This window comes from Nothoprocta perdicaria, unplaced genomic scaffold, assembly GCF_003342845.1.
Source record: "Nothoprocta perdicaria isolate Ctin4 unplaced genomic scaffold, notPer1 scaffold_30, whole genome shotgun sequence".
In the NCBI taxonomy this organism is placed as follows: domain Eukaryota; kingdom Metazoa; phylum Chordata; class Aves; order Tinamiformes; family Tinamidae; genus Nothoprocta; species Nothoprocta perdicaria.
The window spans coordinates 2,307,429-2,332,690 of record NW_020455533.1 but is presented as its reverse complement, the minus strand read 5'-3'; the positions used below and the strand labels follow the sequence as shown (position 1 = coordinate 2,332,690).

Below are 25,262 nucleotides of genomic sequence, written 5' to 3'. Positions count from 1 at the left end.
TATGTACACCTCCACCATTTTTAGGCACAGACCTTAACTTTTGAGAAAGGACTAGAAATAAATGGTGCAGCAACAACCAACATCTCCTATGGCATTACAGTCAAACAAGAGTCTTTGCAGTATACCAGAGAGGTTGGTTTTCATATAGCTTCTGTGCATTAGAGCTATCTAGTCCAAGATAGCACATTTATTCTTATCAATTCCCCGCAGGGGAAATGCACCTTAAAACATTTTTGCTCTCCATGAACTTTGTCAAAGGATTACCAAATCCCACCAGTTTCAGACACAAAGAAACTCCTTCTGTAACACAGTTTAAACTCCAAACGATTAGGACTGAAGGTGTTTCCTTATCTCATTTTTATATCTCTTCTTTTAATGTATACGTAGAGTTATTTGTCCCCGAAACATGAACTGAGACTCAAGCTTTTTAAGCATTTAAAACAAAAACAGTTACCATACCAAAGCACAGCATACAGTAAGTTTCAGTTGCAATTTCTCAGCTTTTCCTTTATATAGAGCTATATTATGGTGGACTGCGTAGAATTCTTCCAGTCTCCTCCACTTCCAGCCCCGGAATCATGGAGAGTGCACACGGATACGGAATAATCCCTGCTGCAGCTGCAGGCGGAAGAGCTTGCAGTTTGCAATGCGCAGCGCCGCGCAGCCCGTGCGGCGCAGGTCCGACTGAAGCAGAGGCTTCGTGCGCTGCCAGGTCCCCGTGCTCCGCTTAAATTCTCTAACATAGTCATAATTTGTACCTAAACTCACAAAGAATGAAAGAAATATGTAAAGCACACCGTAGCTACCGCCATTTTAGGCGAATACTTATTTACCAGAGTGAACTAGAGCACACATGCACTCTCAAAACATTTCTGGATACTATTTAAGTGGTTTAAAAACATGAGACATTTCTTACTGACTTAAATACACCATATTTTTATCTTGCTTTTTCATATTTTGTAGAGAGTGTGGTATACATACACAGACATATACTATGTAGAGTCAGGAAAATAAGCAGAATCTTTCGAAGATTTCCTATAGTATGTGGTCTGACGCTATAAGTTATGAGGGAGGAGAATCAACTATGTGTGAAAATACATGTGTATGTGGCTGGGATTTAATGCTGACAGCAGTTCCTGGCTCTGTGAATCAAGGATGATGTCCACAAAAAGCAGAAACACCTGCTCACTGATGAAAAAATAGAGGGAAAAACAAAAAAAATCCACACAGACACTTTTTCCCTAGCATTTAAGTGAGTGCAATACTGTGCTGTTCATCTTGATCTTTTCTCCCCATGTTTGCAGTGCTAATCAACCAAATACTTATAATACTGACTTTCTTTCTGAAGAGGTCCAATGTACAAGGCCTGCATGCACCTATCTGTAAATCTGGCACAACTGCCCCAGGGGCCACAGCCTCGAAATTGAACATAGTTCAGAATTACACAGAATAAAGAGAGAATCTGGTCTTTAATTCTAAAAATCAGATTCATTAGCAGCAAGTACTTAAAAGACTCAAAACCTACAAGCAACAGAAAATTAGTTCTAACCTGTATCAAGATCTCCAATGACATAAATACTGGCTCCAATAGGTACAGCTCCATACACAAAAGAAGAACTCGTTGGGATACACAAATTCTGGTCATTTAAATAAATCCACCTGTAAAAATAAAAATAAAATTTTGGCATGTTATTTTTATTGCGTGCACGAAGAAACAGGTTCTTTTTTTCCCCAGCTTGAATGGCAGGCAGAGCAAACAAATTAACTTTCTAGTTAAGAGTTGGGAATGTTTTCTAGTTGATCAGCCCTCATAGCAAAAGTAACTGCTACTGCTATTTGGAAAATTGGGAATACTTTACTTTGAGGTTGCTGTATCTTAGAACTGCTGTTTAGTTTCTCAAATATTTCTTGCAGCCACCCAGTAAGAAGACAGCAGGCACCGAGCAGAGCCTGTTCTGCAATTGCTATGACAGTCAATGTTCCCCCTAGGGAAAATTTTATGCAACTTTGTCTTCAAATCAGCATAGCCATAACAGCATAGAAATTTTAGCAGTACATTGTAGGGGAAATTACATGTTGCTATAGCAAGGCCTTATTACTAAGCAGTGCCTTCCCTCATATAATTCCCTATCTTCAATTGTACTTTGAGAGAGTCAAGAAATCCCATGTGCAGTACAAGGAATGCAGCACTTGGCAATACTCAATTTTAAACAAGGAACAGAAGTTGGAAATCGTGTTAAGGGATTTGAGGAAAGAGGAGAATTGCACTCATTGGAAGTGAAGCAGAACTTCTCCACCGCTTATCAGGCTCTTTTCAGGTGCTTCCTAGTTTCTACCAAAACTTTACAAAAATCCTTTCCGCTCACTTTTCAAACATTCCCATTTCAGCACTAAACCAGCCTGATCTTCCCACAGAGCAAAAAGCAGTTTTCCATGATGAAACCTTTGGAAACCAATCCTAGGAAAGACACTGGTTTATAAGCATGGTCCATTCATCCAGCTGTGCCACTGTCCTCCCTATGGCTTAAAAACAATTTTCTGTTGATTTCTGCTGCACTTCTGCAGATGTTGGCATAGTTTTTATTTACAGACCCTTAAAACAAAGTCAAAACTATTTTAGGTGGCCCCTCCTACCTGGGGGGAGTCCAATACTTTAATATTTTACAGAGAACAAAAATCTGAAAAAGGTTTTATAGGTGTTTTATTGCCACACCTGCTTAATTTGAGGGGAAAGTTAGGAAATATCCCCACAGAAACCACTGACCTTGGAAAACCCGTATCACCTTAACTCACAACTCAGAAGCAAGGCTCTTTCCTGACACGATGTTGACACACAGTCATTATCTTGGAGAGAGAGATCAAATTTTAAAGGCCAAATTACAGGATAAGCTGCCTGTCACTAGAGGGAAGGATGAGGAGTGTGCAGAGAACGCAGGAACATGTGTCGCTGCCGCAGGCGGGGAACACGGAGGAAGGGTCTGCAGTTAGAACTGCTCAGGTTGCAAAGGGACCGTCATGGCCCTGGCGGACAGCGTCCACCTTGCAGATGGACCTGAATTAATCCGAAACTCGGGTAACTGAAATGTAGCTTTAGCTCTAACTCATAAGTACTATGACATAACACGGCAACACAGCACCCTCTTCTGGTAACTGAGACCACCCCAGGGCTGACACGGGCAGACCTTTAGAAATAGGAAAATGAGTTTCCAAGCAGGGTTATCAGCGTTTACTACTGAGGCAAATGCAGTAACTGTTCTGGTCCCTGGCCTTGTGTTTCTGCTGGCCTGCACACACCCCAGGAGCATCTGCAGTGCAAAGGCAGGTTCCTAAGCTCAAGTAGGGAAAGCTGAGACCCAGCCTGGGTGCACGGGCAGCCCCAACACAGGCCGCCTCCTCCAGCACTGCAGCCACACCACTTGCTACCCCCTCACACCATGCACAATGCTACATCTTAACAGAAACAGTTACCTGTCTTAAATCTGCACCCACCAACAGAACTTGGGAGGCAGAAAAGAATCACCAGCCCAAGACCAAATGGTCTGGAGTGTTTTGAAGGTAGACTGTCATTTATCGGGAAAGAAATACTGACATTTCTATAAGCACCATAGTACCATAAAGTATCACCACTCAAAAGCTCAAGCAACTGGATTTCTGTTATCTTTACATGAATCTAAGAACATCTCTGGGATGCCACCAAGCAAAAAATGCAGAGCTGGTAGCATTTCCAATACAACTGCACTGAAGGCAGTAGGTGGCAGTGAGAACTCACCTACACCAAGGCTGGGACTTGCAAACTGCTCCTAATTACACTTGAGGAAGCTTCATCAGTAGCAACTGAGGGGACTAGGAATTTGCAGTCACCGGTAGGAATCTCGAGCTATTTATTGGCTTTCAAAAAACAGAGTCAGTCTGGAAACTTCTCAGCACATGAGTGAGGAATAGGGAGCTAGGGAAGCCTTTCCTGCCAGGACTTTCTCCTTCTGGGAGGACTCTTGCCCAGAAGTTTATTTGCTTTCACATTTCTCTGCATACCCAAAGGATGAGAAGTCACTATAGAACATGAGGAGCAATAAGCTATAATAAGCCTGCATCTTATAGCCACATTGCAGAATATCTTTTCCTCCAGTTTGTTTTGATTATAATTGTTTATTTTGGACACTATGTAGAAGAGAGAAGATATTTTCATGCAGAAACTGAAATCTCTTTACAACCACACATTATGAGAAAATTGTATCATAAACTTGCACTCTATTTTTTTTTATGTGCTTTTATAAAGGGCACAGTCATAAATCAATCTTGACTTTGTAATATAAACACACTAATCTCTTACACTGTCAACAACCCTTGACATATCCGACAGTAAAGTCTTATTTTTAATGCAGTTTCTAAAAAAGTGAAGACGTACCATTTATATTTGCATGCAAGAAGAAAGCATGGGTGGTATCACAACATGTCAGTTATGTCTGGAAAATAAGCTGAACCACAAGCAAAACTGCTTAATGTGAGTGGTTTTGAATAGTTACCACGCTTAACAAGGCTTAAGGTTAATTTTAATGCAAGTGCTTGGAGACAAGTGAAGTCATCAAAGCAGATTCAAAACAAAGGAGATTGCCCATATGCAGCGTGCAGATAACAGAAATGCATAGCATCCATAGGAACCTTCCTGTGACAAAAGCCTACATGATCCAGACAACGATCCCAAGTGCCAGAAACAGCAATTTTCATTCCAGCAACTCCAGTTCAGGAGCTCCCTGAGCTGCAAGTCCCTGGGAACAAGCCTGGACCAGAGGGAATTATTACCTAGCCTTGTCCTCCTCCATAGGCAGGCCCTAGGAATCTGGCATGTGAGTAAGGAGGGATGACAGCAGTGCTGGGAGCCCAGGGAAACTGCAGAGTGCAGGGGAAGAGCCAGGCAAGGCACATTCATGGTCACAGTGCTCTCCTCCTCAGGGACAGAGGGGCTTCTCACTGTGGCCTTTCATACACCAAGGCCCAGCATGGTGCCCAGGGGACACAAGCCACTGTATGACCCAGTAAGGGTGCTACAAGGTAAAGTGAGCAATGAGGTGCGCAACAAAGGTCTAATATGCTTGTAAGTGTCTAATGCTTTTAAGGGGAGGTGAAAAGGACAGATGAGCATCTAAGTTATGTATTTCTTATGTTTACGTTACCTTTTAAACTCGTCATGATAGAACTCGGATTTGCAAGTCACCATCTCACTGGCTTGACTGTCATCACGACTCCTGACGCCGCCAAACACGTAGAGCTCAGAGGCAACCCCACAGGCCACTGCACCAAACCTGAGAACCCAAATAAGAGAAGAGACAAAGTTGTAATGCATCTAAACCATTCCACGTACTCGCCTGAACATCCTGGGCATCCATTCTGGGCATCTTACATGTTCAGCAAGATTAGATGAGTCACGGACATGAGTTGTAAGCCAGACCATGCAAAAGAACAGAACAATTAAGCATTTATGGGAGGACAAAATTCTGACATTCCAGTTGAACTAGTTTTCAGCCTGGGGTTTGCATCAGGGTTGCTTTGCTTATAATTTCAGGACATCTTTATAACTCTGACACTTTACTAAGCCACATTTTGGCACTACAACAGGCCCCTGTGATGCAGAACAGCGAGGTGAAACTCATAAGAGTCTGTAACAGATATCTTGGATATTCTTCAAAGAAACAAAGATAACTTCCTCTGAGCAGAGGACCAGCACTTCAGCATTAAAAGAACTACACAGGTCATCAAGTATATATTGACACAACTCCAAAGACAATAAAAATCAACTTCTTAAAAATAAATTAAAAAATGAAGTCTCTAAATACACTTTTCTAACTGTTTTGGAAAGTTCTGGTTGAATATACTTTGTAATCTTGATTTTTATTTCCATTTTCACCCACCTTCTCTCTTTTAGAGGACAGATTGCTGTCCACTGCTGAGTCCTAGGATCGTAACATTCCACAGATTCAAAGAGTTTTCCATAGGAGCCTCCACCCATTGCATAGATTTTCTTCTTCATAGCTGCATAGCAGCCAATCTAGAATGAAGGAAAACAAACAAACAAACCCAGACCTCAAGCTGCATACAATATCAAGGGCAGGGCTCAAAACTAAATGAATCTTGTTTAATAGAGAACGTTAAATGTGTGTGTGTGGGGGGGGGGGGGAGAGGAAGAAAGGCTTATCAGGAAGACTAATCAAAATAAACCAGACACTGTTTAAGCAGGACGGCAGAGAGGAGTCTTAATTAAGCTCATAATCATTAATTAAGATCTTAAGTAAACAGTCTCTGAGCACACGGGCAAAGACAAAAAAGGACTAGTTCAAATTTCTTTACCTGGTTTTACTTCCAGCTCAAAAAAACATGGGCATAGAATTGCTCCTTTTAACTGTAACCAGTACCTCACCAATACTAAAACCTAAGCTTTTTATGAGCAAAAAAAATTTTTTTTTTTTTATTACCCTGAACTTCAGGCCATTTATCATCAAACCAAGGGCAGAAGACATGGCAGAACTGAGGTTCAAGTATGGCTCATATTGGCATATTGCTCATACACTGTTACAGCTCAGTTTGCACAACGTTGCCTTCAGTTTAATTTCCCGTTATCATCTGCTTTGTAACAAGTCATCAAAAATACTGTCTGCGTAATAAGTTAATTGCTGTGTACTACAAAGAAAATGAAGTCAATTACAAAACCTTAAATTATTAGATTTTTTTAATGTTTGCTTGTCTGCCAAAATAGAACCAATGTTTTCTCCTTAACATTTCTTTTTGTTGCTCAAGAGAACTGCGACTTGCACAAGAGCTGTCCTGCATTCTGAATGGCCCAAGTTGAACGAGCGTTCAGAGAGGAGTGAGCATCTTCCTCTCACTTCAGGGGCACTTTTACATACACTGATCCCAAGGGAGACAGAGAAAAGCAACAGGACACATCTTAGAAATAACTTGTTAAAACTATGTCACTTAAAAGGTGAGAGAGGGGTAGGCCCCTGGCCTCAGACACCCAGCAATGAATAATGCTCTAATACGCAATTAGTCAAAGCAGTTCTTACCTTTCTAACCATGGTCAAGTCTGGCTGCTTGGTCCAGGTCCGCTTATAAATATCATAGCTCTCCATAGAGATGAGCTCCCTCTCGCCATCCTCACCTCCCAGAATATAGAGAATTCCATCAATCTCCACCACACCAAAATTATGCCGTGCCTAAGGAATAAAGTCAGTTTTGTACTGATGAATTTACAGCAGCACTTATGTTTTAGCACCTCTTTTCTTGCACTTGTCTGCAGCATTATTGCTGAGGCTATGCCATTTAATAACATCTGGAATAACATTTAAAAAATCTCTAATAAAAACAGCATTCTAACAGACAAAACAGCAGAGCCAAGAAAGATCATATAGAAATCTAAGAACAGTGCTTAGTTGTGTTCCCTTTTGAATATACTAGTCTACTACACGAAGTTGCAGTTGTCAGAAATGGGACCCATCATTCTGTAGAAAGGCAATGTCCACTCTCTGCTGCAGGAACACACTTCAGGCACAACCTTATTCATAGCAAACAGGAAAAATAATGCACCATAACTACAACTGTGGGCTTCCTTTAGGTGCAGGTAGACCTACACCAGCAATAACCTAGGCTGAAGAAAAACAAAGTACAATTTCTTAATAACCTAGACTGATTTAATATAAGCATATTAAGAATATATGTTTACATATAATAAACTGTTATTTTTTGATGGAATGCAAACATGAAGAGGAAACGTTAACTCAAACCAGAATTAAACATAAACAAATACACAAGCCAAATTCTGCAGCCCTCGGTGTGTCTCTGCATAGTTCAGTGCCTTCATGAATATAAGGAATTCCCTTGTGGGAAGGGAAAGGCATACATTTTTAAGGCAGAAATTACCTAAAACATTAAGAACACTATATGATCATATACACTTTATGAACATGTAGTTCATGAAGTTGTGTCATTCAGCTGTACTACACAGCTTGGCCAACAGGCAGCGTTTTCTAGATCCTACAGTATCAGTCCAAAAGTAACTAGTAAGAAATAAACACACGGCAATCTGCACCATGATTTTGAAAGCATAAGATGCAAGTGACTGGAGGTTCAGAATAAAACTTTGTAGAAACAACTGATTATTTTGCCAAAGTGAAAAATCAAATCCCAAGAGTTAGACAGTGATCTTGCCTCATTCATTGGTGGCAGGGAACTCCATGAATTGGTATCTGGATCATACTTCTCTCCAGAGCTTAGCGTTGCCTTGTTTTCATCCTGACCACCAAGCACAAATAAAAATCCTTCTGTAAAACAAAATGTAAAGTGATCTTAAAAAACAAGATTCACTTGGCAAGACCACAAGACTGGTTAGCTGCATCTTGGAATTCATTAAGAGACTCAGACTGGTTATGGGTCAAACTCTGAACTGGGGGAGGTAACACGTGTGTCTATCTGTGCTCCGGTCTATCACCGCAGATAACTCTCAACAAATTCAGTGATGCAGCAACTAACTACAACTTAGTTAAACCATGAAATGTGCCTAGAGAGACAGGCGTATCAGACTCACACAAATCAGAGAACTATTCTAGTGTTCAAATGACAGGGATTATCACAGAATAAAGTAGTTTTCTGGGTAGACAAAGGAGAAGCAAGAAATAACCCAAGTGCATTAATCTTGAGGAAAAAAATACAAATGGCATCTCAAATTGAGGCTTTGCTAAGTCTCCATACTATTGGCCTTACAAACACAAGATTGCCCTTTACCTGCTGACAAGACTCCATGGTTGATCCGTGGAATACTCATCGGAGCAAGTTCAATCCAGAGCTGCCTGTTGGGGTCGTAGAGAGGACACATGCACCGCATCACTGAGGTGGGTTTCCGTGACCTGAACAAGGAGGACAGGTGGGAAAGCGAAAGAACAAAGGAAAGAAAAGCAGAAAAAACAAACCTAAATTTATTAGTTGCTAGTAACTTTATCCAAATTACACATAAAAATACACATTCATAAAGTGTGGCACTAATAAGGAAGAGTTTTAATAAGCTTGCCCTGCAAGTGAAATGTGTGTAAATCTCTGTACAGACTGGAGACATAAAATGCAGGTTCACCACATTATGCCTTTATTTGCCTAGAACCACTTTTAAATGAAGACCTGCTAATGACCTAAAAAGCATGGATACAATATATTGGTAAACTCACTGTAAAGTGATGCACAAACTGAAGCGCAAAATTTGCGTATTTTACTGCACTTTTATAAAGACGAAAATTCAAAATGCTAAAATCACCTAAAGACGGAACAAGTCTCTCCCCTTTGCAGGGAATACTGCAAAGGAATTCCCTCTCCCTTACTGCAGGGAATACTCAAGAAAATCATTCTGTGAACAGAAATTTTCACCTGCCATTTCCAATGCACCAACAAATACTTTTCTTTGGAACCACAGCTATTATAAACAAAACAGCTGAGGCAAAGAACACGTTCGTTATTTTTAAGATTTATTATAGATGGTTTTCAGATCTTTATTTTCACCATTTTTGTGCTTATTTTGGATAAAAATCTATTCCATTAAAGCATACCCAACACTTCCTGAGCAGAGCACATCCTACTCTACATTTTCACATACCTAAGCAAAAAAACTAAAGTATAAAATTAGACTTAAATCAATAACATCTACACAATACTTTATACGCATAAACCTTAATATCAAAAAAAAAAAAAAACCCCAAAACCCTGAACTTAAAAAAAAGTCAAAAATTAGCTATTTATTGCCAAATCATTCAAAGATACTTTAGGTGTGTTTGACTAATTGACGTGTTGAAAGGATCAAACAGTAAGCACGTGCACATTAGATGCATACTTTCTTTTCACTCAGCGTTTTCGACGCTATTTGGCCGTGTGCATTAAGGCCACCCAGTACTTACACCCTTTCTTCGCCCCCGACCGTCACTATACACTCAGAGTAGCCCCTGGGCTTGAAGGAGGCCAGCATGGCCTCTCCCTGCTGCGGCGGCGTGAGGGGAATGTTGTTGCATTCCTTGACGATCTCCCGCACCAGCGGCTCGCTCATCATCTGCTCGCGCAAGTACGTGGCATCCAAGCCCGAAACCCACACTGCTGACATAACATCCTTCATGTGAACCTGAAGAAGGGAAGAAAATTGCCAACGCTTCACAAAACGGCCCTAATGCACTCGCACATGCAGAAATTTCTGCATCGATCAAAACTCGGGAGTATTTGTGGTATTTGGAAGCAAGAATAAATTCTGCATTACAAAGTTAAAAAACAGATGCAGTCTGCAAAGTTTTGCTGAAAAGGTACAGCTTGCTTTCTCTCTACAAAAATAAGATACCCCTAACGCCAAAGAACTCCATTTTATTAGAGGGCAGCCTCACAAACACAGCCCATTAACACATCCCAAACACAGCTCTCATTCTTTTGCTGCCATCCCCTCATCTGCAGTTTGGCAAAATCCCAATTAATTATGTCAATGCAACAGCAGCCCTGGAACACATGCATCTATTTTAAGCTCCTGCCAATTAGAATATACATAGTTGAGTCATATTCAAAAAACAAACTCTTGGATATCCTCACCTTTCTTGACTCTGCATCGTGAGAAATCCACCTGATCACTGCTTCAAAGACGTATCTTTCGTTCCCAACATTGAGCTTTTCCATTGACAGCACTTCTTTTAGTTTTTTTGGAGTCAGTTCCAAGAATTCCTCTGTGCTGCTGACATCTCGAAAGTGAGTTTCCAGATACTCTGAGGCAAGGTAGTGAACATGATGCAAACAATAGTGTAGTGCAAAGTCCCGAATACCAATACAGTTCTCAGCAGCTATACAACCTTCTAAAAACTCACAGCAGAGAGCTTTTAAATCTGTTAGCAGCAGGAGATCAGCTGCCTGTACCACATCTTGGATAGTTTCTTCATTTAGCCTGATCTGCAAGAATTAATTTAGAAGTTATAGCTACCATTACTCATTGCTATATGAGATGTCCACAATCATAACACTCATTCTCAGTGGCTGAGAAAGTGAACATTATATGTATGTTCAGTATAAAAATTTATGAGAAATAGATGCAATTACTGCACATTTATAAATGAACAGGGGACTGGGAAAAGAATTAACTTAACAGAAGGTATTTGCAGAATTCGGTGCCTGAAAGAACAATGAAATTGCTAATCTAATGCAAGAACATAACACGAAATAATAAAAATAAGTATATCCAGAAGAGAACTGCCTTTTCTTTTTCTGCTGAAAACTTAATCAACTGGGCAATCCCAATGGGCCTCCAAATTGGCAGGGCAACCCAGGGTTAATCCCTACTAAAACTAATGACCAATGCAACAAAGGATGATGCCAAAGACCCCCAAACTGGGCAATGTGGGCAGCAGTAAGGAAGGTTGCTTGATGTACTAAAATATACAAGTTCAGTGACAGGGTCTTAATCATCATTGCTACCAATCCAATTATCGTTTACTGTTCTAAAAGACTGCATCCTTTTATTACTGGAAATATTATTCACAATTTCAAAACAAGCATTTGATCCTAGATCTTTTAATGGGTCCTCTCCTACTGTATCAGGAGAGAGAAAGTTCCTGAAATGCTTAGTCTCCTTTGCATAGGCAAAACCTTAATGTGATTTACTGCTTTATAGGAAAGAGAGAGGGAGGGAAAAAAAAAAAAAAAAAAAAGCTGTCAAAATAAGGTTCCAAATAAGTTTATCTTTCTGAATAGCAGTGTTAAAAACTTATTTTGTCGAAAAAAATATTTTTATCTAGTTCTTTACCTGTCCACTGAAGATGTAATCTAGTATCTCTTTCATGATATCAACAGATATTCCTTCAAGTTCAATCTTGTATGTTGAGCCATCATCCTTCGGGGGATTATAGTTCAATTTTGTTCTGAAAAAGGAATTTAAAAAAAATCTCTCGTTATCTAGGAATAGCATTTTAAGAAAAAAAACAACAAAAAAAAACAAAAAAGCAACAAGAAAAACTACAGATGACTTAAGCAGTAGCAGATATGTTAAAACTCTACAACATGATTTGAAAATTCTTATTTAGGACCAAGCGGGTGCATTTGCGGTCTCCCATATTGCTCATCACATTTCCAGACTGAACAATTACATGAGCCTTGCAAACTTCTCTTGGCATCAAAGAGCCAAAGTAATTTTTTCCTGGCTCAATCAGCACAGACATTCATAAACTTCAATCAGGACTTAGTCACCAAGTACTGCTGATGGATGAAACACAAGGATTTGCTTTGGTAATAGAGAAAAAAACAACAGCCCCCGGTCTCCCACTCCCCTAAAAAAAACCATATTGCCCAAAAAAGTCATTAAAAAGAGCAGATGTGATCAGAACGCATGGTGGCAGCATAAAATAGTAATGCAATCGAAACTTTTATGTCATTTATGATGTTATCTTCTTATCATTTTATCTGGCCACAACTGAACTGCATGCTTACAGCTCTAGGAACTAGACTTGTTTCTGCTGAATCAAGTTTTGAATATTCATCTATACCACTGGACACTTTATTTATGTATACGCACGAGCCATAAAAAAAGGAAATATAGAGACAAATATAAAAATATATACACAGTCAGAAACCATTTAATGCCTTTTTGAACAGAAAGGCAGAAAATTGAGGGACTGAGATGGGGAATAACAGCAGCAGAGCTTCTTCCCATCACATTAGCACAGAAACTTTTCCAGGAAAGAACATTCCAGGTGCTGGGAGCGGAACACTCTCCACCCATCCAGGAAGAACAGCCATGAGAACTCTGAACACCTACTCTCACACAAGGAACTAGGAACACAACATAAAAGGACCAGAAAACTTGTTTTCACTGCCCGATAGTATCGCTCCATATGTTTAAATAGAAGCCTTTAAAAATATTTTCATATTCATTTGAATATAATGCTAACATTTAATTAGCTTCTTACTGTGAAAAACAGTGCTAAGGTGCAAATATCTCCATTTGTCACTGCTGTCTGCTATCCTCACACTGAGGAAGGACAAAAATATGATTTACCTAAGAGTCAGATTCTGCTTCACTTGCTCAGACTGAGAATATACCAGTTCCTCACAAAACAAGATTCTACTCCCATTAAATAATATCCTAGTCTATAGAAAGTGATATCAAAGTGTGAATAATCATGATAATTTTAGCCCCTGGATCAGTCATATTTGTGGACATTTCCCATAACTCCTTCTCTAAGCCACAAAACATCCATCTCCAGCTATCCAGACATTCGGATTTATTCTGATTCATGCACATGACTAAGCTCTCTGAAGCTCAGCTTTTTCACTCTGCATTTGTACAGCACCTATGACAAGTTACACAAATAACAGGATTCACAATAACATAATTCAAATTACTAAGCTATTTTTTCCCCTAACAAGTGGAAAAAGAGTCAATCTATTCTGCATGACAGGCACTAAAGCACAGGCTACCCCAACAGCAGCAGATCCGTGACCTGCCAGCTGAAAAGCCCCGAGACGAACAGCCCAGCAAGGTGGACACCAGCAGGGCAGGCTGCTCCGTGCTCCCACAGCTGCTCACGGCAGCAAACACCAAAAAGAAAGAAAAAGGAAAAAAAAAAGATCCCGTGAGCTGGGATTCACTCTGATGGGGCAGAGACCTGGGTATTTCGATGTGGGTCTTAAACCAGGTGCAAGGCACAGAATAAACAAGCTGCACGCCAGCACTAATGGGAGACTGGTGCAAGGCCTGGTGCTGTTTATCATTAACTTGCATCTCAGCATCACCTGCACACGCCCCAGCTAAATCACCTCCGCGCAGGGACTTTACACGGCGCCTCCTGGAAACAAACAGAGTTTGGGGCAGAACCAGTTACCGGTCTCGATGCTCTAATTGCTGCATGTTATTTTGGGCCACATTTGTTTATCTGAAGGAGGGCAGGGTGGAAAAACTTGTGTCAACCAAAGAATACAAACACCTAGCAGGAAAAAAAAAAAAAAAAAACACTTTTTTTTTCTTCCAAAAGCCAAAATGTAAATCCCAGTAACTTCAAAGTTACTTAGGATAAATTTAACATCATTAAAATACATCACGGTTAGTTTCAATTGGAAACTCCATGGAACTGCCCTGAGCAACAGCAGCTCCCTCACCTATCGGTGCCACATCTTCTTGGTTAGTGAAGTTACTAGGTTCTCTCTCTTGACAGACGGATTTCCAGACCACGGTCCAAGAAGTGCTGCCCATCAGCAGCTGGAGACAACTCCCTGCAGCTTTCATAAAACCAAAACCAAAAGGTGGAAAAAGGGATGGATTATAATCAGGTTTAGGGCTCTGAACGCTTAAGAAAAGCTAAGGAAAAATAAAGAGGAAATTGCAGGCTCAGGTAAGAAAGGAAGAGGAGGAAGGGGGACAAGAGAAGGGCGATGTCGCCCCTTGCATCACCCACTTCCCCGCCTCACTAAGGAGCTCAGCCTTGGGCATCCTTGTCATAGCACAGGCAACTGTGAAGAAGATTTCCATGTGTGATTGTTCCTAGGTCAGATGGAACAAGAGTAGGCAGCTCGTCCCCAAAGCTGCCATAATTTGGCTTCTCCAGCAAATTCCACTTTAGAAGAAAAGTCCCAGCCTCAAATGGAGAGTTTCGGTCTCCCTCCTCTCCCAGGGAGGGGCCTTTTCTTTCCCTGTTCTGCTCTTCCCTGCAGTGATTTCTTCAGACCAACTTTCAGGAACAAAACCGGGATGTGGAAAGCATCGAGTTTTCACATGAAGATCTGCCCAGCTGCAGGACGACCACTTCCAACGCCAGCACCTGAGCTGCTCCCTCTGCACGGCACTTCTGATGACTCCAAGTGCATTTTAAGTTGCCAAACCACAGGAGAAAAGGTTGCTTCAGTTTTTCTTAATGCAGATGAAGGACAAGACGACCAAGAATTCAAAGGGAAGAGAACCTCACAGCCCACCAGGAAAGGCAATACCTGGGAGAAGAGCGCAGCTGACAGGAGGAGATGCAAGCACACCTGCAAAGAGCTTGAAAGAGGAAAATACGGAAAGTACACCCCAAATTCCTTCTTCCCATTTTCCAAAGCCTTCTCATTTTCAGCAGCTTGGCTCTGTACTTTAAGCACTTTAGAAATCCATTTTCTTTTTCCCCCCAATTATAATAGATTGCCACCACAAGACAAAGCTGCTCCCAATATATACAGGGCCATAAATCAAATGTTCTACAAACACAGTCCAAGAATTATGAAATCTCTTATATCTGTCACGAAAACAGCCTGGCACATCCCAGTCATAAAAACAAGTGTGGCCTTACAGAAACACAGAGTCAGAATCTGCCCTTCCACCCTGCTTGAGGAGCACAGTCTTCCTGAGTCACCAAAATGTTACTGCATAAGGGTACAAGAGGGAAAAAAAATCAGATAGCTCTTCTGTCAGGGTAAGTAACCAGCTGAACAAGACAAAACATTTAAATGAAAACAGGGGCTTAAGAACAAATAGTCATGTTGCCAGGAATCACGACGTGCATCTAACAGCACAAAGCTGGTCACAAAACAGTATTTTTCTCCCCTAGATTTGAATCCAAAACTCCCCATAGTTCTTGATCAAACTGATTTCCAATTTGGTGAAGTTGATCTCCAACTATTTTCTTGTAATACAAAAGTAAATAAATAAAAGAACAAGCAAAGTCCATTCAGAAAGTGGCCATGCACCTAAAAACTTCTTGTTCTTATCTTTAATGTCTGACCTCAGAACGGGGAGGAAATAACAAAATGAAAGACAAAACAAAGGACTCACCACATATAAAGTTTGCTTTCCCAACTGAGGCAGATATATTCCCACTATTCTGCGGGAATAGTTTTATCTTTAATAGCTTGCAAATAAAGTAGAGACTTTATGGAAAGATAACTCAATGTATTTCTCCAGCAGTGACATGACTAACAGTATAGTTCTCGGAAGGCTTTAATCCTTGGAGCGCTGGTATATTTGTACCTAATCAGGTAAAGAAAACATCTGCCAAGATTATACCCTCATACAAGAATATATTCGAGACCACATTCACCTCAAGGAGGTTTCCAATATTTATAGTCAACAGCAATTGCAAAATGTGGGAACCACGGCCGGCTGCTTTCTTTTTAATAGTTTACAATGAGAAAAGAGCAAAGGGTAAAAATACATCAAAACTTTTTGCACTGCAATGTTGGGAAAAGCAGCCAACAATGCACTGACCTGCTTATAAAGCTGTAGTACAATGTCAGAAGGAGAACTTCAAGAGATAAGAGAGAAATATCCTTCATTTGGCAAGACATCTGCTTTGAGAAGAAATGATTTTGCACCAAACGGACTAACCAGAAGGGCCAGTGTTTGCTAGAAAAGCTTTGCCAGGACTGCGACAATAGGACTGAAAGAGCAAAACAATCCAAGTCAAGGAGTCATTTGCAATGTATCCTTCATCTGCACCATTATTTTGGCCTTCTCAAGAGAGCATTTCAAAAAAGTCACACCTCGAACCAAGGTTGCCAGCAAAGACATGCACTGAGACTAAAACATGCTCGCAGATGTGACTCAGGCCCGGGCTAGAACAGGATCCCAAGCAGGCATTAAGGAGCACCAGAAACAGCTAGTTGGTTTTCGAGTTTTTGCACTACCAGGAGAAAACTTAAAAACTCCAATTTCAAGGGAAACACCACCAGTTTGATCTCTTAATTTGAGCTTCCCTCTGTGGGGTCCTGAGTCTTACAGGTCTCCCACAACACTCTTCTCCCACCAAGGCTGGTCTTTCTGCACACAATAAATAAAAACTAGAGACACCACTAAATAGGTCAGACAAAAACATGATGCAGCAGTTTACCCCACCCTCTCCCCTCCTCCAAAAAGTGATTTTACAACCAAATCAGTAGGTTTTCTTTGAGGTCGCACCCTGGCCTTTAGCAGCAGGCATAAGGGCTGTGTCTCCACCACACCCTGCTCCAGGTGCCAGCTTCCCCAGCACTTTGGCTGGGCCTCTCTTCGAGATTATCTGTACCTGCAACTCCAGGTCTCAAGGCAAAACAGTCCACAGCTCAGCATAAAAAGCTCCAGAAGTCGCCTTGCTTTGAGAGGAGAAATGACTAGGAAGCACTTAAGGTTTGCAATGGACAGAAAAATCAGAAGTCAGACAAATTTTTAAGTTGGTCACAGTAGAGGAATGAAGGAAGCAAGTCCTTCAGGAACTTGGTGTCTGGGGCTCCCGCGCTCTGCCCAGCGAAGGGCTTGTTTACCCTGAAAATCTGAGGTGACTCTTGATTACACTGATCTCATCCCGAGCTAGATTAGAATCTAAATGAGATCTACTCCCAACCAGCAGGTCTTGCCTAAACATGCGAGCTAGCCATAAGTAGAGAGCACGTGCTCAGCTAACCCAGTCTCCATGAGTTGTGAGAGCCTTAAGCATTTGCATGTACCACCTAAATTTACTTTTCTTTCCTTTTCTCGGTCAACTTATGGAAAATAGGAGAAAAAATTAAACAGCAGGGATAAGATAAAATGGATGGCTTAGGCCAGACACCTGGTCTGCAGTGCAAAACAGAGCCTGCGGCTGCAGTCAATTCTGCTGCCTTGTCACAAACCACAGATTTATGATGTGCCTTCTTATATAAGAAACACCTTTTATAGCAGGACACTTCTGGGACAGGTTTGCGAGTGCACCATCTCATCCAAGACACGATTGTGAAAGGCGACATTTCTGTGCCGCTGAATCTGGAAGGGCTGTTCTGTTCTAACCCCCAAGCCCTTTTCCTCAGCAGGCAGCAAGTCGGGTAACATGAAGCACTGGTCAAAGCATCTTCTCGGTCAACTAAACCAGTGTGACACTCATGACATTTTTTGTGCTTCACGAGATGCTCAGGTTCACTTACTCACTAAGCAGATGATTCATCAGACTTTCTCCCCACGTAAGCTGAAAATTACAAGCTACTTTCTACTAACAGCAGCACTCCGTGTATCGGGCAGCAGGCTGGGCCCAGACCTTGCTGTGAAGGAAGGAGGAAGCATCTGTGGAACACAGCTTTAAAACAACAACTGAACATTAACTTACCTGAAAATGCGCTTTCTGTCCAGTTAACTCTCCTTTTAATTTTAATAAAATGCCTTCTCTAAAGAAGCAACATGCCCACATTGTTAAATCCAGGGTTAAAAATATTGCAGACTGCAGTGCTGCACGGTGTTTCTAATAACCTAAGTGTTTCTGTAATTTACTGTAATTGCATTTGGAAAGCATTGATGAGCTCACCAAGAAAACTTCTTTTTATCAGGTCTTTATATCTCCTTCCTACAGCACACAGAGGAAAACTGAATCAGAGCAATCAGGATTTCCACAACTGGCAGGAAAAAAGAACACCTAAAATTAAAGTGCATGCAAAACACAGACCAGTGAGAAGAGGAAAACTATCACCGTGTTTCTGCATGAACCCAGCTGAGGAACGCACCAAGGTAAATACACTGGGAGCTGGGAAACTGAGGTCTGCCACACCGCAGGGAAAAGCAATGGCAGAGCCAAAAGAAAAAGGAAACAGAAGTATGGATTTCACTGGCACAAGAAATGAGCCAAGAGTCTACAATTCAGAGTACTAAAAATGTTCATAACAACAACAACAGTTGTATGAGGCAGCTCAAAGTTGCTCAGGTGATACAAACCAATACATCTCAGGACACAAAACAGTCACTAAGTATCTGGCATTAGGAACTTACTTCCTTAACAGGCAACAAATAATTTCAGAGCTGTCAATAACAGCAATTTTTTTGGTTCCTTTTCTCTGCTATATTAAGCAGCAACAAAGACCAGATAGAGGAGAGAGAACCCAGGCTGCAGCATGGAAGCACGCAGGGGGAGACACCTTCCTACCACCAAACGAGCAGAGCACCAAGAAGAGATGAATTCTCCAGGACCATCAAATACAGTCTCACACAGCCTCAGTAATTCTCTCGCTGCAGGTCCTCATTTGCACCAGGACCAAGGCAAGCAGAAGAGATTGAACCAAGCAAACGTGCAGGGCGCTCAGCTCCGCATTCCTTTCCCCAGACAAATCAGCACCTCCAGAACAGCCCTCTTCCAGCCACAAAACCACTCTCAAGCATGCAAGAAAAATGATTAATAAACATGTCTTCTTAATAATAAAGATTGCACCAGTCGAGGCAATGAGCAAGGTGTAAAGGCTACCTAGAGAGTGTCAATTAGCCAGACATGCCAACCACCCGCACCCCGGCACCTCTCCCCAGCCCAGCGGGCTCCACGCTCGCACGTACGCAGCGCGGCGGCTCCGGATGTTTCAGCTCCGTCTCTCTGCGCGCGCAGCCCGACCACGTCCTCTTCTCCCGTCGGAAGCACGGAGTGGCCCAGCTGGATTGGGCCTCGCCGTCCTCTCCCCGGCGAGGCAGCCGGGCTGCCTCCCGTGCTGGGGCCACGCAAAAAGTGCTGGTGGAAACGGAGGGAAGGCACCAGCCTTGGACCTGACATCAGCTCAGAACAGTTCACTTGAGAAAACAAGGTCCCCAGTACCAAAGCACCTCCTGACTTTAACAGCAGTCAAGTTGTGATTTCGGTGTTAGCCACAAATAGATTGCACTCTGGAACACTGCTTTTATCTTTTTATAAATGTCAGCGTAAACTGAACAGGCTAGCAGGAAATCAGCAGGAGAAGTGACTGCTACGTGTTGGCTTCTACCTCATGTTGCTGCTACCCATCAAACGGGACTGTTGTGGGACAAAAACAGCCCCACAGCCCAGGCCGCTCTCCCAGGAAGCTGCAGAGCACATGTTACATCCCAGGCACATCCCACACGTCTCACCAGGGTCGGCAGGGTCTCACTCATGTAAATTCACACAACAAAGAAGTTTCAGTGTCTCCCTTCACACAGACTTTGTGACAACTCAAAACACAGCACGGAAATACTGCTTGCTGGAAAGAAACACAGATCCAGCGTTTCCAAGCAGGAACCATGGAAACAGGCTGAGCATCAGCAAGGGAAACTCCTCTGGCTGTGCAAGGGTCTTGCAGTGTCAGCTGCTCTGCGAGGTTCAAGGGACATCAAAGGCTGAACTGAACAACTAAGGACACGTAACTGCAACCACGTTGCTTCTCACTAATATCAATTTAGAAAAGAGCAAAGTGATTTTTAAGTAAATGGAAAGTAATATGAACTTATTTTGCATTTTCCAGGTAGCATAATAGAGCCATCACAGCAAAAGAAAGATGAAAATATGGTGGTAGATCCTTAACTAAGTTGAGAGCGCTTTGTAGAACAGTATTGCATACATATATCCATCTGCAATCTGTTCATACATATGTGTGATAATAAAACATGCCAAGATAGCAAAAAAACTACATTTGATTTTAAATACAGAGCTGTGGGCAGATGAACTGAACAATCACTGCGTAACGTTGCTTGCCTGAGAATCTGAGTTCAAACATTCTCCATGTTAAAACAGTTTTTCTGTGCACCCTGCTACGCAGGCTGGTACACAGCACGCCAGCAAATTATTAAGAGCAAAATCTTAAGAGCTGCAAACTTCACTTGGCTGCAAACTACTCGTGCTAGACAGCAACATTTGCTCCTACTGCTGAGGATACCAGGAATACTTGCACTAAGCCTATCCTATAAAAGGTTTGTGGATATAGGCTACTACCTATGCCAAACTTCCCAGTGTAAACACAGTTTATCCTGCCAAAGGCTCCCTTCGGCCTGTATAATTCATACCAGGTTCAGAAATGAAATAAGTGAAAACCAGCACAACTCTGGTAGTAGAGTTTTGTCGGTATGAGGGATATCGCAGGACAAAAACTGTGTTTAGGGGGAAAAAGTGCAGATTCTGGCTGATCTGTTACAGCACAAGAAAGACACAGGCCAGCCCAGCTCCAGCTCAACTTCTCTGGGCCGCACAGCCAAACCAAGCTTGTCTGAGGGCAGCGTCTTCATTTGGGATTCTCCTTTTCTCAGGCTCGGGAGTAGACCACAAGATGTTAGAGATATGCACAGAGACTCCTGGTTTCTGCAGGCAGCAGGATTTGCTCCGGGGGCACGTGGAAGCATGAGATTTGCCCTGGATGTGAGGGCTTCTCTGTGGGAATTCACACAGAGCCCAAGAGATCACTGTCCTCGGAGCTGCGAGCGACTCAGCTTTAAGCAGCTGAGGAAGACCTCAATCAAACTACCACAAAAATTAAAGTCTTGCTGGTACCACAGACAATTTTCTTTTTTTCCTCCATAAATCCAGCATTTTTTTTTCCTGTATTTTCAGAACTAGCCTAGGGAGAAGACAGACAGATGGGACCCGCAACACTGGCAAGACTGCTGCACGCTGCTGCTTCGTCTTCACGCCCACCCTCCTCTTCCCTCCACTGCCATTTTCGAGCTCCGTGGATAATCCACTTGCCAAATAACCAGAGGGAAGCCACATCACGGTAATTTACAGGTGTCCCACTCACTAGTCAGCCAAAACACCTCCATGCAAAACTAAAAACAGGTAGCGCTCCTCTCGCCGCGGCTCCACAAATCCTTCAGCACCCAGATGCTGCTCACACCCAAGCCGCCCCCTCAGAAAATCCCATGCTTCCTATTTTCCCACTCACACCCTAAATGAGGTGTTTGTGTGAACCCTTCACAGCTTCCCCGCTTGCCCTCCACCTTGCCCCTAGTCGGAGCACAGAAACGTAGCCAGAAAGGGAAGGCAGAGGCAGCTAATCCCACCGCTGCCAGCTGCACCTCCCATTCCCACTCGTTCTTCTACACGATCCTATCTCCAAAATTAGTTACTACATTTTCTGAGCTTTACATTTGGATTTTCAAATGAAAGCAATCTAAATTAATTAACAATTGAAGACTTAAACAGACTCCAGTACCAAAGCATGCTTTGAAATCACCTAGCCATCAAATACACTAATGCATAATTCACAGATATCTTGTAACTTTTTACATAAAAATCACAGGAGTTTACTCCTAGTGGCTTTTTACATAAAAATGACATCAGGTATTTTATTAAAAATGCCCTAAAAATGTTTTTTTTTTTTAAAATGTTAAATGGCACCAAGTATTTGCAGAAATTAAGAACAGGCTAAAGAGTGATTTGTGTCTTTAAAGAGAGCCACAGGAATGTTAATTTGGGGTTAGAAACTCTCAGCTCCCATATGCGCACCCTACTTGACCATTTCTGTCCAATAATAAGAGCAGGTGGCTTAAGAAAGACCCAGAGCAGGAGAACAAAGGGAGATACAAGCAGTGTATGTAAAACCTGGGCTCTGCAGAAGCAGGCAAGACGGATGTGTTGCTTAACATGCCACGTAAAAGCTTGGTATGTGATATTTATGGCTCACTACCTGTTGCGAGCACAAGCAGAAGAGATGAGTAAGCCTGAAAAAATAGGTATTTATATATAAATACATGTAACCTACATTTATACATAGCTAATGAGTTCCTTGATGGGATCTGAACCCAAACAATTTTAAGTTTAAAACAACCACAACTCTAATGAGTGTTTTGTTGTTGTTAATGTAATTGTGTCTGCTCTGACTCTTCACGTAGGCTTTGTCAGCTCATGCATCGCAGAACATTTTTAAGAGGTGAATGACAAAAGGCCACACTTAAAGATGAAAATTTGTGAATAAGATCTTTTCTGTAAAATAATTTATGGTATCTTCTAATTAAGCAGCCTTTTCACAGCAAAAGGCGGCAGAGCTCACGTAAACAGATACGATAAAAGAAGCAGAGGGGCAGTTCTTCCAAGAATATGGCCCTTTCCATCTATCCCAAACCTTTCCTCTCATCCAAGGAGTCTGTGTGAGGACACTCATTTCAGATCTGACACAGGGCCATCTAAAGACTACATCATGATGAGCAACAAGCTAAAGAACGCCCGGGCATTCTGAAGAGCATTGGATCCGCTGACCAGATTTATTTCCACCTCGTGTCTCTGGGTGGCCTTTCACCACAATCACATCCCAAGACAGGAACTGAAAAAAACGACTACCGGCATTTCAGCTTCCCGGCATCATTTTGCACAAGCCCGCTGCCCTTATTTCAGTGACTACCTTTATTTACCCCACAGACAGGTGAACAGGCCCTATGAAACCTGCCCCAGGGAGGCGCTTTCCCTCTTCAGGCCGGCAGAGCCCTCGCTCCCGCTCGCGGCGTGCGGGACCTCTCGGGAGGAGGTTTCCCTGGACCGCGGCCCGGACAGCGGGCGCAGCAGCCAGCGCGGACAGGGAAACGGAGCCGAGCTCCGGGTGCAGGAAGGCCCCCCAGAACCGAGGTTTAGCAGGCGCGACAGAAAAGGAGAGGGGACGAAGCCAGGGGGGTTAAACTTCGCAGGGGAGGCCAGCAGCCCGTCCGCGCTGCCCCGGGCACGGCTGGAAACACCCCAAAAAGGGGAGCCCCCCCCCGCCCGGGGAGCGCGGCCTGCTCCGCGCCGCTCCGCGCTGCCGCACCTGATGTAGGGGCTGGCGGCCGCCAGGATGTTCTTCTGCACGGGGATCTCCTCGCCCTCGAGCACGAGGTGCGCGTCGCAGAAGCGGCTCTCCTCGCGGAAGGAGCTGAGCGCGCGCAGCAGCCGCGCCGGGTGCTGCGGGTCCGACACGGCGCTCGGACCCGACATGCTGCGACCGCCGCCGCGCCGCTCAGCGCGCGCGCACCATGGCCGCGCGCACGTCATCACCCCGCGCCGCGCGCGCGCCCCGCCCCGGGGGCGGGCCGGTTGCCATGGAGGGGGGTCCATGAGGGCGCGGACGGCGGGGGGGACACGTGACATGTTTTATCACTATCACCGCATAAACCTTTTTCTCCCCCTCAAAATATCATCATTTAAATCACTTTCTCCCCCCACCACTGGACACAAGGGTGCTAGAGACCCTTTTATAATTTATATTATAAAAATATACATTTTTAATTTATATTAAAAAATCAAAAGTGAATGGGAAGTGAATGGGAATAAATGGAGGTCTGGCCACGCAGTGCCCCTTTTAGGGGAAAAAATGCCTTAAAGAGGGACTGTTCCCGAGGTTTGGGGCCACATATTTACTGCTCTTCATGGCACATCAGGAGTTGCCGTGATTCCATCTGCTCCCTCCCTACAAGCATCCTGTACCTGAGGAGGGAACCTGGGAATCGTGCCAATGGAAGTGCTTCCCCAGCCGCATTATCACCCGCTTTCCCATGTGCCGAGGCAAGCAGTGCCGAAGGTGCCGGGAGCAGCATCGCTAGCCTAAAAACCGCCCTCGTGCCCAGCCTTCCACGGAAAATTTCCATGGACAGCCTTCCATGGAAAGTTTCCCTTCCCACCTCCCGCGCAGGCAGGGCCCGGCGAGGGAGCGCGGAAGAGATCCCGCATCCTGGCAAACCCTGTATGCTGCGCGCCTGTCGTTACTAATACTCTGCTAATTGCATACTCAGGGGAGCTGAGGTTTAAGCCCTTGTGAAAGCCGCCATTGAGCAGCCTGGTTATTTAAAAAGAAAAACACTGGCTTGTTCCCGTGGCTCCTGCATGGATTATTATGTAGGAAAGTACACTGGTATTTCTCTCTCCTCTTTCTTTTCCCTCTCTATTATTATTCTATAAGCGTATATATATTTAGGAAGTAGGTCATATTAATTGATTCTGCTCCTGCTGAGTATGTGGGGCAATGAGACAGGGCAATGAGACAGATAATATCCACTTTGACAGAACAAACTACTTATTATGTTTTGTTATTTGCGCCATTTAATGAAACCTGTTGATGAAAAGAAAAACATTGGTAACAACTACAGGGCCATTTGTAACATCTCTGAGGTAATTATATGTACGTGCAGCTACGGCCTGATTCTTTTGCTCAACAATTTCCTGTTTTGTTTTATATTTGTGCAAGGCACATACTATTTTTATTTGCAGTCACTGTGTCCAGATTCTTTTCTGTGCCATTACAATAACTCCAATGGTTTATGGTGCAAATTTATGACTGTAATTGGTGCAAAAGACTGAAGCTCTACTGTCCCTCAAGATTTTGTCCACAGTTAGGGAATCACAACAGATGACAGACTCGCTACCATCTGTCATGTTGCTAAAACAGAAAAAAACCACAGGCCTTGAAGCCATTCAGCAAAACCAGGAGGCATTCCCCTTGGGAACTGCCAGCCTGGGAATGATAGTGCCTGTTACCATCTTCACCTTAAATGTTCCATCAGGCTACTATTGCAACTGCTATCACACCTCAATGTTGTATCAACATCATGCATCAAACAAGCTCTTATGGTTTATTTTTTGTAT

At 43.0% G+C, this 25,262-nt stretch overlaps 1 protein-coding gene across 1 annotated transcript; it reads right to left on the bottom strand.

Moving 5' to 3' along the window:
- Positions 1-23,618, bottom strand: GAN (gigaxonin). Its single transcript, XM_026042393.1, has 11 exons — positions 23,452-23,618; positions 11,798-11,912; positions 10,597-10,947; positions 9,927-10,144; positions 8,773-8,894; positions 8,200-8,312; positions 7,059-7,208; positions 5,907-6,043; positions 5,172-5,300; positions 1,550-1,659; positions 1-758 (listed from the first exon to the last, which is right to left on the bottom strand). The coding sequence occupies exons 1-11, from the start codon at positions 23,616-23,618 to the stop codon at positions 577-579; spliced, it is 1,794 nt and encodes a 597-aa protein (XP_025898178.1). The 3' UTR covers positions 1-576.
- Between the last annotated feature and the right edge of the window lie 1,644 nt (positions 23,619-25,262).